We start from the raw sequence: 15594 nt of genomic DNA on the forward strand, positions 1-15594 counted from the left end.
ATTATATGTCTCCCAGCTGTCTAATCTCATATTTACATGAACCCAGTCATTCAACCCCTCAGATTATATTTCTCCCAGTGGTCTAATCTCATATTTAGATGAACCCAGTCATTCAACCCCTCAGATTATATTTCTCCCAGCGGTCTAATCTCATATTTAGATGAACCCAGTCATTCAACCCCTCAGATTATATTTCTCCCAGCGGTCTAATCTCATATTTAGATGAACCCAGTCATTCAACCCCTCAGATTATATTTCTCCCAGTGGTCTAATCTCATATTTAGATGAACCCAGTCATTCAACCCCTCAGATTATATTTCTCCCAGTGGTCTAATCTCATATTTAGATACAGTAAAGAAGGGCCAACATTTATTTTCATTTACAGTGTGTCTCTGTTGAGTCAACAACTCAACCTCAGAGTAATGCATGTCAGAGGGCCATCAGACTACACATATTATAACAGCTCAGCCATGTACCATGTAGATTAATACCACTCAGCCATGTACCATGTAAATTAGTACTGTTCAACCATGCACCATGTAGATTAATACCACTCAGCCATGTACCATGTAGATTAATACCACTCAGCCATGTACCATGTAGATTAGTACTGTTCAACCATGCACCATGTAGATTAATACCACTCAGCCATGTACCATGTAGATTAATACCACTCAGCCATGTACCATGTAGATTAATACCACTCAGCCCTGTACCATGTAGATTAGTACCACTCAGCCTTGTACCATGTAGATTAGCACAGCTCAGCCATGCACCATGTAGATTAGTACCACTCAGCCATGTACCATGTAGATTAATACCACTCGGCCATGTACCATGTAGAGTAATACCACTCAGCCATGTACCATGTATATTAATACCACTCAGCCATGTACCATGTAGATTAGCACAGCTCAACCATGTACCATGTAGATTAATACCACTCAGACATGTACCATGTAGATTAGCACAGCTCAGCCATGTACCATGTAGATTGGTGCAGCTCAGCCATGCACCATGTAGATTGGTGCAGCTCAGCCATGTACCATGGAGATTGGTGCAGCTCAGCCATGTACCATGTAGATTAATACCACTCAGCCATGTGCCATGTAGATTAGTACCACCCAGCCATGTGCCATGTAGATTAATACCACTCAGCCATGTACCATGTAGATTAATACCACTCAGCCATGTACCATGTATATTAAATCCGCTCAGCCATGTACCATGTACCATGTAGATGAATACCACTCAGACATGTACCATGTAGATTAGTACCACTCAGCCAGGTACCATGTATATTAAATCCGCTCAGCCATGTACCATGTACCATGTAGATTAATACCACTCAGCCATGTACCATGTAGATTAGTACCACTCAGCCATGTACCATTTAGATTAGTACCACTCAGTCCACCCTTGACTTAACTCGGCTGAAGAGAGAGATGAACGAGGGGTTAACCATATAGCTCGACATAGCGAAATATATATATATTTTTTTCAGACTTCCTCAGTTTATGTGCAGTGTTTTGTAGGTTAAAACAACACATCACATATTTCTCCCCCCCTCTCCCTAAAAAAAACCTCCCCCTTTTACCCCCCTTCTAGGGTTATTCAGACAATGCTGCAGCCCTCATGAAATTTACATTACACCTTCCATACAACAACCAAAAAAACCTCTCCTACGCGTCCCTGTTTAATTCACTGATTTCACATTCTAATCACTTTCCCCTTGTACAGCTCTTTTTAAGTAGCTTCATTAATCTGTGTTGAATACAATGACATACATCTTTAATGAGGTTGCTGTCACAGTGTATTTCAGTTAGAGAGCTGAATGACAGCAAGCGATATCAATACATTTAACATGGACTGCATTCATTTTTTTTATGGAACAAGAATGGAGGGCGGCTCAGTTATTTTCTCTCTCTCTCTCTCTGACGCTTTTTTTTTTTTCAAACGGTGTTGGATTTATTTTCATGCTCAATAGACACCGTATTTCCTCAAACTTGAAGACCTGAGTATAAATACGATTTACATGTCATTAAGAAGTAAATTAGGAAAATGCCTTTCAAGTAGAGACAAGTACATGAGCATAATCTCCATATTCAAGCAGTAGCCTCTGATAAAGCGCTGTGGGAGAACAGCAGGTGGGGGGGCTATATGTCATCCGGCTGACCTATGAACTCCCACATCCCAACTTTTATTCACTGTGGGTTTTAACTATGGAGTAGGTGTTTCAACACCTGGAGTCCGCCTCCACCCTGATAATTTACAGACACCTGTATCAGAGAGGAGAGAGGAGGAAGGAAGGAAGGAAGGAAGGAAAGAAGGAAGGAAGGAAGGAAGGAAGGAAGGAAGGAAGGAAGGAAGGAAGGAAGGAAGGAAGGAAGGAAGGAAGGAAGGAAGGAAGGAAGGAAGGAAGGAAGGAAGGAAGGAAGGAAGGAAGGAAGGAAGGAAGGAAGGAAGGAAGGAAGGAAGGAAGGAAGGAAGGAAGGAAATAAAGGTGGTAACAGTTACGGAAGAAAAATGATCGAACATCTCCCGTAATGGTCCTCCTCCTGTTATAACATTAAAATATTAAGATTAATTCCTTCAAAGCTTGCAAAGAAAATTAAAAAGACAATTAAGGATGCTATTTCAAATTCTAAAAAAATTACTGCTGTGATTTTAAGTTTTGGTGCCAAATCCCAGCAGAGATAATTTGCTGTACGTTTAAGTCCGGTGAGATCTCTGGCTGTCTGTGTTAAGGAGGCAATCCGCAGTAGCTACTTCCATTTTCGGACATATAAACTATTATTATATACCCATTGATTCTTGAAGAATATAACTTAGAAAATGTCTCATGAGTTTAGCTTTTATTTATTTTATTTATCCTTTACTTAACTAGGCAAGTCAGTTAAGAACATATTCTTATTTTCAATGACGGCCTAGGAACAGTGGGTTAACTGCCTTGTTCAGGGGCAGAACAACAGATTAGTATTTTGTCAGCTCAGGGATTTGAACTTGCAACCTTCTGGTTACTAGTCCAATGCTCTAACCACTAATCTACTCTGCCACCCCAACTGTCAAAACCCAAAATATAAGCTTGTTTTTACTCCAGTGTTTTGTAAATAAGGTAAACGATTAAAAAAATAGCCTCAAAGCATGGTTACAACTATACTTTTGATATTATGGATGGTTCTGTCATCCATAGCATTGTCTATGAATTACTTTTCTCCAGTTCCATCCCTCAGCTTTTACAGAAACAGTGGTGGGGGATGGGCTTTTGTTATGGTTTAAATTGCGGATTGCCCTTTTACATAAGGAAGTTACGCTTGGTATGAGACATGTTGTTGCAGTAGCTTTAGCGATTATAGGAAATTATATGCAAAGCCGAAGTTCTGATCCGAAGTTAATTTATAATTGTGTAGAACTTATTAATTAGCAACGTTGTTGTTAGAGAAGCATGCAGTACAAAGGGATTGAGTTCCTGCCCGACAACATGGGAATGAAACAGGGAAACTCTTCTACAGGCCCTTATCTCCCCACCCCCTCCTTTTCTTATAGACCATTTGACTATTCACTATGAACCCCTCAGGAAGAACACATGACTTACCAGAGTCCAGGCTATGAACCCCTCAGGAAGAACACATGACTTACCAGAGTCCAGGCTATGAACCCCTCAGGAAGAACACATGACTTACCAGAGTCCAGGCTATGAACCCCTCAGGAAGAACACATGACTTACCAGAGTCCAGGCTGGGTGATTTATCATACTCCAGGCTGGGTGACTTAACATACTCCAGGCTGGGTGACTTAACATACTCCAGGCTGGGTGATTTAACATACTCCAGGCTGGGTGACTTAACATACTCCAGGCTGGGTGACTTAACATACTCCAGGCTGGGTGACTTAACATACTCCAGGCTGGGTGATTAACATACTCCAGGCTGGGTGACTTAACATACTCCAGGCTGGGTGACTTAACATACTCCAGGCTGGGTGATTTAACATACTCCAGGCTGGGTGACTTAACATACTCCAGGCTGGGTGACTTAACATACTCCAGGCTGGGTGATTTAACATACTCCAGGCTGGGTGACTTAACATACTCCAGGCTGGGTGACTTAACATACTCCAGGCTGGGTGACTTAACATACTCCAGGCTGGGTGACTTAACATACTCCAGGCTGGGTGATTTAACATACTCCAGGATGGGTGATTTAACATACTCCAGGCTGGGTGACTTAACATACTCCAGGCTGGGTGACTTAACATACTCCAGGCTGGGTGATTTAACATACTCCAGGCTGGGTGATTTAACATACTCCAGGCTGGGTGGTTTATCATACTCCAGGCTGGGTGACTTAACATACTCCAGGCTGGGTGATTTAACATACTCCAGGCTGGGTGATTTAACATACTCCAGTTAACATACTCCAGGCTGGGTGATTTAACATACTCCAGTTGTCATACTCCAGGCTGGGTGACTTAACATACTCCAGGCTGGGTGACTTAACATACTCCAGGCTGGGTGATTTAACATACTCCAGGCTGGGTGATTTAACATACTCCAGTTAACATACTCCAGGCTGGGTGACTTAACATACTCCAGGCTGGGTGATTTAACATACTCCAGGCTGGGTGATTTAACATACTCCAGGCTGGGTGATTTAACATACTCCAGGCTGGGTGACTTAACATACTCCAGGCTGGGTGATTAACATACTCCAGGCTGGGTGATTTAACATACTCCAGGCTGGGTGATTTAACATACTCCAGGCTGGGTGATTTAACATACTCCAGGCTGGGTGACTTAACATACTCCAGGCTGGGTGATTTAACATACTCCAGGCTGGGTGATTTAACATACTCCAGTTAACATACTCCAGGCTGGGTGATTTAACATACTCCAGGCTTAACATACTCCAGGCTGGGTGATTTAACATACTCCAGGCTGGGTGATTTAACATACTCCAGGCTGGGTGACTTAACATACTCCAGGCTGGGTGACTTAACATACTCCAGGCTGGGTGATTTAACATACCAGGCTGGGTGACTTAACATACTCCAGGCTGGGTGACTTAACATACTCCAGGCTGGGTGTTTAACATACTCCAGGCTGGGTGATTTAACATACTCCAGTTAACATACTCCAGGCTGGGTGACTTAACATACTCCAGGCTGGGTGACTTAACATACTCCAGGCTGGGTGATTTAACATACTCCAGTTAACATACTCCAGGCTGGGTGACTTAACATACTCCAGGCTGGGTGATTAACATACTCCAGGCTGGGTGACTTAACATACTCCAGGCTGGGTGATTTAACATACTCCAGTTAACATACTCCAGGCTGGGTGACTTAACATACTCCAGGCTGGGTGACTTAACATACTCCAGGCTGGGTGATTTAACATACTCCAGTTAACATACTCCAGGCTGGGTGACTTAACATACTCCAGGCTGGGTGATTAACATACTCCAGGCTGGGTGACTTAACATACTCCAGGCTGGGTGATTTAACATACTCCAGGCTGGGTGACTTAACATACTCCAGGCTGGGTGACTTAACATACTCCAGGCTGGGTGATTTAACATACTCCAGGCTGGGTGACTTAACATACTCCAGGCTGGGTGACTTATCATACTCCAGGCTGGGTGACTTAACATATTCCAGGCTGGGTGACTTAACATACTCCAGGCTGGGTGACTTAACATACTCCAGGCTGGGTGATTTAACATACTCCAGGCTGGGTGATTTAACATACTCCAGGCTGGGTGGTTTATCATACTCCAGGCTGGGTGACTTAACATACTCCAGGCTGGGTGATTTAACATACTCCAGGCTGGGTGATTTAACATACTCCAGGCTGGGTGATTTAACATACTCCAGTTAACATACTCCAGGCTGGGTGATTTAACATACTCCAGGCTGGGTGATTTAACATACTCCAGTTGTCATACTCCAGGCTGGGTGACTTAACATACTCCAGGCTGGGTGACTTAACATACTCCAGGCTGGGTGATTTAACATACTCCAGTTAACATACTCCAGGCTGGGTGACTTAACATACTCCAGGCTGGGTGATTAACATACTCCAGGCTGGGTGACTTAACATACTCCAGGCTGGGTGATTTAACATACTCCAGGCTGGGTGACTTAACATACTCCAGGCTGGGTGACTTAACATACTCCAGGCTGGGTGATTTAACATACTCCAGGCTGGGTGACTTAACATACTCCAGGCTGGGTGACTTATCATATTCCAGGCTGGGTGACTTAACATATTCCAGGCTGGGTGACTTAACATACTCCAGGCTGGGTGACTTATCATACTCCAGGCTGGGTGATTTAACATACTCCAGTTAACATACTCCAGGCTGGGTGACTTAACATAGTCCAGGCTGGGTGACTTAACATACTCCAGGCTGGGTGATTTATAAAATCCAGTTAACATAGTGTTTCCAGGCTGGGTGTTTTAACAATACTCCAGGCTGGGTGATTAACATACCCAGGCTGGGTGTTTTAACAACTCCAGGCTGGGTGATTTAACATACTCCAGGCTGGGTGTTTAACATACTCCAGGCTGGGTGTGTTTAACATGTTTACCAGGCTGGGTGATTTAACATACTCCAGGCTGGGTGTAGTGTTTACTTAACATACTCCAGGCTGGGTGACTTATGTTTACTCCAGGCTGGGTGACCCAGTAGTGTTTACCCATATTCCAGGCTGGGTGACAGTAACATTTACCAGGCTGGGTGACTTAACAGTAGTGTTTACCCAGGCTGGGTGACTTATGTTTACTCCAGGCTGGGTGACTTAACATATTCCAGGCTGGGTTTAACATAGTGTTTCCAGGCTGGGTGACAGTAGTGTTTTAACATAGTGTTTACCAGGCTGGGTGATTTAATGCAGGGATGTAATTTGGCACATTAATCTGCTGCCCTGGTGTGCGTGCATTTATAAAATGTTGTGTTTTACCAGTAGTGTTTACCCAGTTGTGTTTTACCAGTAGTGTTTTACCAGTAGTGTTTACCAGTAGTGTTTACCCGGTAGTGTTTACCAGTAGTGTTTACCAGTAGTGTTTACCAGTAGTGTTTACCAGTAATGTTTACCAGTAGTGTTTACCAGTAGTGTTTACCAGTAGTGTTTTACCAGTAATGTTTACCAGTAATGTTTACCAGTAGTGTTTTACCAGTAGTGCTTACCAGTAGTGTTTTACCAGTAGTGCTTCACCAGTATCATCTCACCATGTTATCTTATTTTTGGACCGTTTTAAACTCCTGCTGGTAGTTAAACGTCTGTCAAATAGCGCCGTTATTAATGTAGTCCTCTCCTCACTATGTGTTATAACACGGATATCAGGGGTTTATACCCACCGACACACCCAGCAGGCTGCTCCTCTCATGAAAATACAGCATGAACTGTACACCGAGTGGACAAAACATTAGGAACGCCTGCTCTTTCCTTAACATAGAGACTGACCAGGTGAAAGCAGGTGATCCATTATTGATGTAATTTGCTAGATCCACTTCACTCAGTGTTGATGAAGGGGAGGGGACAATTGAGACATGGATTGTATAGGTGTGCCTTTCAAAAGTTGATTGGGCAAGACATAATATTTAAGTGCCTATGAATTGGGTATGGTAGTAGGTGGGAGGCGCACCGGTTTGAATAAAGAACTGCAACGCTGCTGGGTTTTTCACGATCACAGTTGTGCATGTGTGTGTGTGTCAAAAATGGTCAATAACCCAAAGGACATGGAGCAAACTTGACACAACTGTGGGAAGCATTGGAGTAAACATGGGCCTACATTCCTGTGGAATGCTTTTGACACCTTGTAAAGTCCATCCCAACGGACTGAGAGGGGGGGGGGGGGTGGGTTCAGTATTAGGAAGGTGTTTTAAATGTTTTGTACACTTAGTGTAAATTCTGAGAGAACTCTATATTGCCAGATTTCCTTTATCTGCGACAGATTGAATTGGGGCATAAGAATTCATTGTCAAGTGTGTATTTTATAAATGTACAGGACCAGTCAAAAGTTTGGACACACATACTCATTCAAGGGTTTTTCTTTATTTTTACTATTTTTCTACATTGTGGAATTATATTGAAGACATGAAATAACACAAATGGAATCATCTGGTAACCAAAAAATTGTTAAACAAATCAAAAATATATTTTACATTTGAGATTTTTCAAAGTAGCCACCCTTTGCCTCGATGACAGTTTTGCACTCTCTTGGCATTCTCTCAAACATCTTCATGAGGTAGTCAACTGGAATGCATTTCAATTAACAGGTAGGTGTGCCTTGTTAAAAGTTCATTTGTGGAATTTCTGTCCTTCGTAATGCATTAGAGCCAATCAGTTGCGTTGTTACAAGGTAGGGGTGATAATGCATTAGAGCCAATCAGTTGCGTTGTTACAAGGTAGGGGTGATAATGCATTAGAGCCAATCAGTTGCGTTGTTACAAGGTAGGGGTGGTATACAGAACATAATCCTATTTGTTTAATTAAATACTCCCCCTCTCTCTCCAGATGAAATCTCGCGTCTTGTGACGGCCCGGCCGCCCAACAACCTGCCCGCTTGACCCTATCCCCTCCTCTCTTCTCCAGACCATTTCCGGAGACCTTCTCCCTTACCTCACCTCGCTCATCAACTCATCCCTGACCGCTGGCTACGTCCCTTCCGTCTTCAAGAGAGCGAGAGTTGCACCCCTTCTGAAAAAACCTACACTCGATCCCTCCGATGTCAACAACTACAGACCAGTATCCCTTCTTTCTTTTCTCTCCAAAACCCTTGAACGTGCCGTCCTTGGCCAGCTCTCCCGCTATCTCTCTCAGAATGACCTTCTTGATCCAAATCAGTCAGGTTTCAAGACTAGTCATTCAACTGAGACTGCTCTTCTCTGTATCACGGAGGCGCTCCGCACTGCTAAAGCTAACTCTCTCTCCTCTGCTCTCATCCTTCTAGACCTATCGGCTGCCTTCGATACTGTGAACCATCAGATCCTCCTCTCCACCCTCTCCGAGTTGGGCATCTCCGGCGCGGCCCACGCTTGATTGCGTCCTACCTGACAGGTCGCTCCTACCAGGTGGCGTGGCGAGAATCCGTCTCCTCACCACGTGCTCTCACCACTGGTGTCCCCCAGGGCTCTGTTCTAGGCCCTCTCCTATTCTCGCTATACACCAAGTCACTTGGCTCTGTCATAACCTCACATGGTCTCTCCTATCATTGCTATGCAGACGACACACAATTAATCTTCTCCTTTCCCCCTTCTGATGACCAGGTGGCGAATCGCATCTCTGCATGTCTGGCAGACATATCAGTGTGGATGACGGATCACCACCTCAAGCTGAACCTCGGCAAGACAGAGCTGCTCTTCCTCCCGGGGAAGGACTGCCCGTTCCATGATCTCGCCATCACGGTTGACAACTCCACTGTGTCCTCCTCCCAGAGCGCTAAGAACCTTGGCGTGATCCTGGACAACACCCTGTCGTTCTCAACTAACATCAAGGCGGTGGCCCGTTCCTGTAGGTTCATGCTCTACAACATCCGCAGAGTACGACCCTGCCTCACACAGGAAGCGGTGCAGGTCCTAATCCAGGCACTTGTCATCTCCCGTCTGGATTACTGCAACTCGCTGTTGGCTGGGCTCCCTGCCTGTGCCATTAAACCCCTACAACTCATCCAGAACGCCGCAGCCCGTCTGGTGTTCAACCTTCTCAAGTTCTCCCACGTCACCCCGCTCCTCCGCTCTCTCCACTGGCTCCAGTTGAAGCTCGCATCCGCTACAAGACCATGGTGCTTGCCTACGGAGCTGTGAGGGGAACGGCACCTCAGTACCTCCAGGCTCTGTTCAGGCCCTACACCCAAACAAGGGCACTGCGTTCATCCACCTCTGGCCTGCTCGCCTCCCTACCACTGAGGAAGTACAGTTCCCGCTCAGCCCAGTCAAAACTGTTCGCTGCTCTGGCCCCCCAATGGTGGAACAAACTCCCTCACGACGCCAGGACAGCGGAGTCAATCACCACCTTCCGGAGACACCTGAAACCCCACCTCTTTAAGGAATACCTAGGATAGGATAAAGTAATCCTTCTCACCCCCCCCTTAAAATATTTAGATGCACTATTGTAAAGTGGCTGCTCCACTGGATGTCATAAGGTGAATGCACCAATTTGTAAGTCGCTCTGGATAAGAGCGTCTGCTAAATGACTTAAATGTAATGTAAATGTAATTACCAAATCCACATTAAGGCAAGAACAGCAAAAATAAGCAAAGAGAAATGACAGTCCATCATGACTTTAAGACATGATGGTCAGTCATTGCGGAAAATGTCAAGATCTTTGAACATTTCTTGAAGTGCAGTTGCAAAAACCATCAAGCGCTGTGATGAAACTGGCTCTCATGAGGACCGCCACAGGAAAGGAAAACCCAGAGTTACCTCTGCTGCAGAGGATACGTTCATTACAGTTACCAGCCTCAGAAATTGCAGCCCAAATAAATTCTTCACAGAGTTCAAGTAACGGACAAATCTCAGCAACTGTTCAGAGGAGACTGCGTGAATCAGCGCTTCATGGTCAAATTGCTGCAAAGAAACCACTACTACTTGCTTGGGCCAAGAAACACGAGCAATGGACATTAGACCAGTGGAAATCTGTCCTTTGATCTGATGAGTCCAAATTAGAGATGTTTTATTCCAACCGCCCTGTCTTTGTGAGATGCAGAGTAGGTGAATGGATTATCTCTGCATGTGTGGTTCCCACCGTGAAGCATGGAGGAAGAGGTGTTATGATTTGGGGGTGCTTTGCTGGTGACACTGTCTGTGATTTATTTAGAATTCAAGGCACATTTAACCAGCATGGCTTCCACAGCATTCTGCAGCAATATGCCATCCCCGCTAGTTTGAGCTTAGTGGGACTATCATTTGTTTTTCAACAGTACAGTGACCCAACACACCTCCAGGCTTTGTAAGGGCTACTGTATTTCAAAAAGAAGAGTGATGGAGTGCTGCATCAGATGACCTGGCCTCTACAAGCCCCCGACCTCAACCCAATTAAGATGGTTTGTGATGAGTTAGACCACAGAGTGAAGGAAAAGCAGCCAACAAGTGCTCAGCATATGTGGGAACAATTTCAAGACTGTTGGAAAAGCATTCCAGGTGAAGCTAGTTAAGAGAATGCCAAGAGTGTGCAAAGCTGTCATCAGGGCAAAGGTTGGCTACTTTGAAGAATCTCAAATATAAAATATATTTAGATTTGTTTAACACTTTTTTGGTTATTACATGGTTCCATATGTGTTATTTCATAGTTTTGATGTCTTCACTATTATTCTACAATGTAGAAAATAGTCAAAATAAAGAAAAACCCTGGAATGTCCTCCTAGTCCACCATTTTTTTTTTTTACCTTAATTTAACTAGGCAAGTCAGTTAAGAGCAAATTCTTATTTTCAATGACGGCCTAGGAACAGTGGGTTAACTGCCTGTTCAGGGGCAGAACAACAGATTTGTACCTTGTCAGCTCAGGGATTTGAACTTGCAACCTTCCGGTTACTAGTCCAACAATATAACCACTAGGCTACTCTGCCGCCCCACCACTATGTCCTCCTAGTCCACCATGTCCTCCTGGTCCACCACCATGTCCTCCTAGACCACCACCATGTCCTCCTAGTCCACTATGTCCTCCTAGTCCACCACCATGTCCTCCTAGTCCACCATGTCCTCCTAGTCCACCATGTCCTCCTAGTCCACCACCATGTCCTCCTAGTCCACTATGTCCTCCTAGTCCACCATGTCCTCCTAGTCCACCACCATGTCCTCCTAGTCCACAATGTCCTCCTAGTCTACCACCATGTCCTCCTAGTCCACCATGTCCTCCTAGTCCACCACCATGTCCTCCTAATCCACCATGTCCTCCTAGTCCACCATGTCCTCCTAATCCACCATGTCCTCCTAATCCACCACCATGTCCTCCTAGTCCACCACCATGTCCTCCTAGTCCACCATGTCCTCCTAGTCCACCATGTCCTCCTAGTCCACCACCGTGTCCTCCTAGTCCACCACCATGTCCTCCTAGTCCACCATGTACTCCTAATCCACCATGTCCTCCTAGTCCACCACCGTGTCCTCCTAGTCCACCACCATGTCCTCCTAGTCCACCATGTACTCCTACTCCACCATGTCCTCCTAGTCCACCATCATGTCCTCCTAATCCACCATGTCCTCCTAGTCCAACATGTCCTCCTAGTCCACCACTATGTCCTCCTAGTCCACCATGTCCTCCTAGTCCACCATGTCCTCCTAGTCCACCACCATGTCCTCCTAGTCCACCTTGTCCTCCTAGTCCACCATGTTCTCCTAGTCCACCATGTCCTCCTAGTCCACCATGTACTCCAAGTCTACCACCATGTCCTCCTAGTCCACCATGTCCTCCTAGTCCACCACTATGTCCTCCTAGTCCACCATGTCCTCCTAGTCCACCATGTCCTACTAGTCCACCACCATGTCTTCCTAGTCCACCTTGTCCTCCTAGTCCACCACCATGTCCTCCTAGTCCACCATGTTCTCCTAGTCCACCATGTCCTCCTAGTCCACCATGTCCTCCTAGTCCACCACTATGTCCTCCTAGTCCACCATGTCCTCCTAGTCCACCATGTCCTCCTAGTCCACCACCATGTCCTCCTAATCCACCATGTCCTCCTAGTCCACCATGTCCTCCTAGTCCACCTTGTCCTCCTAGTCCACCACCATGTCCTCCTAGTCCACCATGTCCTCCTAGTCCACCATGTTCTCCTAGTCCACCACCATGTCCTCCTAGTCCACCTTGTCCTCCTAGTCCACCATGTCCTCCTAGACCACCATGTCCTCCTAGTCCACCATGTCCTCCTAGACCACCATGTCCTCCTAGTCCACCATGTCCTCCTAGTCCACCATGTCCTCCTAGTCCACCTTGTCTTCCTAGTCCACCATGTCCTCCTAGTACACTATGTCCTCCTAGTCCACCATGTCCTCCTAGTCCACCATGCCCTCCTAGTCCACCACTATGTCCTCCTAGTCCACCATGTTCTCCTAGTCCACCATGTCCTCCTAGTCCACCATGTCCTCCTAGTACACTATGTCCTCCTAGTCCACCATGTCATCCTAGTCCACTATGTTCTCCTAGTCCACCATGTCCTCCTAGTACACCATGTCCTCCTAGTCCACCATGTCCTCCTAGTCCACCATGTTCTCCTAGTCCACCGCCATGTCCTCCTAGTCCACCATGTCCTCCTAGTCCAACATGTCCTCCGAGTCCACCATGTCCTCCTAGTCCACCATGTCCTCCTAGTCCACCTTGTCCTCCTAGTCCACCATGTCATCCTAGTCCACCACTATGTCCTCCTAGTCCACCTTGTCCTCCTAGTCCAACATGTCCTCCGAGTCCACCATGTCCTCCTAGTCCACCATGTCCTCCTAGTCCACCATGTCATCCTAGTCCACCAATATGTCCTCCTAGTCCACCTTGTCCTCCTAGTCCACCACCATGTCCTCCTAGTCCACCATGTTCTCCTAGTCCACCATGTCCTCCTAGTCCACCATGTCCTCCTAGTCCACCATGTCCTCCTAGTCCACCATTTCCTCCTAGTACACCATGTTCTCCTAGTACACCATGTTCTCCTAGTCCACCATGTCCTCCTAGTCCACCATGTCCTCCTAGTCCACCTTGTCCTGCTAGTCCACCACCATGTCCTCCTAGTCCACCATGTTGTCCTAGTCCACCATGTTCTCCTAGTCCACCATGTCCTCCTAGTACACCATGCCCTCCTAGTCCACCATGTTCTCCTAGTCCAACATGTTCTCCTAGTCCCCCATGTCCTCCTAGTCCACCACCGTGTCCTCCTAGTCCACCACCATGTCCTCCTAGTCCACCATGTACTCCTAGTCCACCACCGTGTCCTCCTAGTCCACCACCATGTCCTCCTAGTCCACCATGTACTCCTACTCCACCATGTCCTCCTAGTCCACCACCATGTCCTCCTAATCCACCATGTCCTCCTAATCCACCACCATGTCCTCCTAGTCCACCACCATGTCCTCCTAATCCACCATGTCCTCCTAGTCCACCATGTCCTCCTAGTCCACCACTATGTCCTCCTAGTCCACCATGTCCTCCTAGTCCACCATGTCCTCCTAGTCCACCACCATGTCCTCCTAGTCCACCTTGTCCTCCTAGTCCACCATGTTCTCCTAGTCCACCATGTCCTCCTAGTCCACCATGTACTCCAAGTCTACCACCATGTCCTCCTAGTCCACCATGTCCTCCTAGTCCACCATGTCCTCCTAGTCCACCATGTCCTCCTAGTCCACCACCATGTCCTCCTAGTCCACCTTGTCCTCCTAGTCCACCACCATGTCCTCCTAGTCCACCATGTTCTCCTAGTCCACCATGTCCTCCTAGTCCACCATGTCCTCCTAGTCCACCACTATGTCCTCCTAGTCCACCATGTCCTCCTAGTCCACCACCATGTCCTCCTAGTCCACCATGTCCTCCTAGTCCACCATGTCCTCCTAGTCCACCTTGTCCTCCTAGTCCACCACCATGTCCTCCTAGTCCACCATGTTCTCCTAGTCCACCATGTCCTCCTAGTACACCATGTCCTCCTAATCCACCATGTCCTCCTAGTCCACCATGTCCTCCTAGTCCACCATGTCCTCCTAGTCCACCATGTCCTCCTAGTCCACTATGTTCTCCTAGTCCACCATGTCCTCCTAGTACACCATGTCCTCCTAGTCCACCATGTCCTCCTAGTCCACCATGTCCTCCTAGTCCACCATGTTCTCCTAGTCCACCGCCATGTCCTCCTAGTCCAACATGTCCTCCGAGTCCACCATGTCCTCCTAGTCCACCATGTCATCCTAGTCCACCACTATGTCCTCCTAGTCCACCTTGTCCTCCGAGTCCACCATGTCCTCCTAGTCCACATTGTCCTCCTAGTCCACCATGTCATCCTAGTCCACCAATATGTCCTCCTAGTCCACCACCATGTCCTCCTAGTCCACCATGTTCTCCTAGTCCACCATGTTCTCCTAGTCCACCATGTCCTCCTAGTCCACCATGTCCTCCTAGTACACCATGTTCTCCTAGTCCACCATGTCCTCCTAGTCCACCATGTCCTCCTAGTCCACCTTGTCCTGCTAGTCCACCACCATGTCCTCCTAGTCCACCATGTTCTCCTAGTCCACCATGTTCTCCTAGTCCACCATGTCCTCCTAGTACACCATGTCCTCCTAGTCCACCATGTCCTCCTAGTACACCATGCCCTCCTAGTCCACCATGTTCTCCTAGTCCAACATGTTCTCCTAGTCCCCCATGTCCTCCTAGTCCACCAGTAGGTCCTACTGGTCCACCAGTATGTCCTACTGGTCCACCATGTCCTCCTAGTCCACCATGTTCTCCTAGTCCCCCATGCCCTCCTAGTCCTCCTAGTACACCATGTCCTCCTAGTCCACCAGTATGTCCTCCTAGTCCGCCATGTCCTCCTAGTCCACCAGTAGGTCCTACTGGTCCACCAGTAGGTCCTACTGGTCCACCAGTATGTCCTACTGGTCCACCGTGTCCTCCTAGTCCACCAT

General features: G+C 46.9%; 1 protein-coding gene across 1 annotated transcript; it reads right to left on the reverse strand.

Annotated features, from left to right (window-relative positions):
- Window positions 1-3727: 3727 nt before the first annotated feature.
- Window positions 3728-6585, reverse strand: LOC135568468 (uncharacterized; the record flags this gene model as incomplete). The annotated part of the gene is made up of 7 exons (XM_065015254.1): window positions 6563-6585; window positions 6079-6324; window positions 5462-5851; window positions 4907-5008; window positions 4566-4691; window positions 3948-4385; window positions 3728-3906 (listed from the first exon to the last, which is right to left on the reverse strand). Coding segments are annotated over exons 1-7 (1504 nt in total), but the record flags the coding sequence as incomplete, so codon positions are not given.
- Window positions 6586-15594: the final 9009 nt, after the last annotated feature.

Source organism: Oncorhynchus nerka, unplaced genomic scaffold, assembly GCF_034236695.1.
Source record: "Oncorhynchus nerka isolate Pitt River unplaced genomic scaffold, Oner_Uvic_2.0 unplaced_scaffold_1567, whole genome shotgun sequence".
Taxonomy (NCBI): Eukaryota; Metazoa; Chordata; class Actinopteri; order Salmoniformes; family Salmonidae; genus Oncorhynchus; species Oncorhynchus nerka.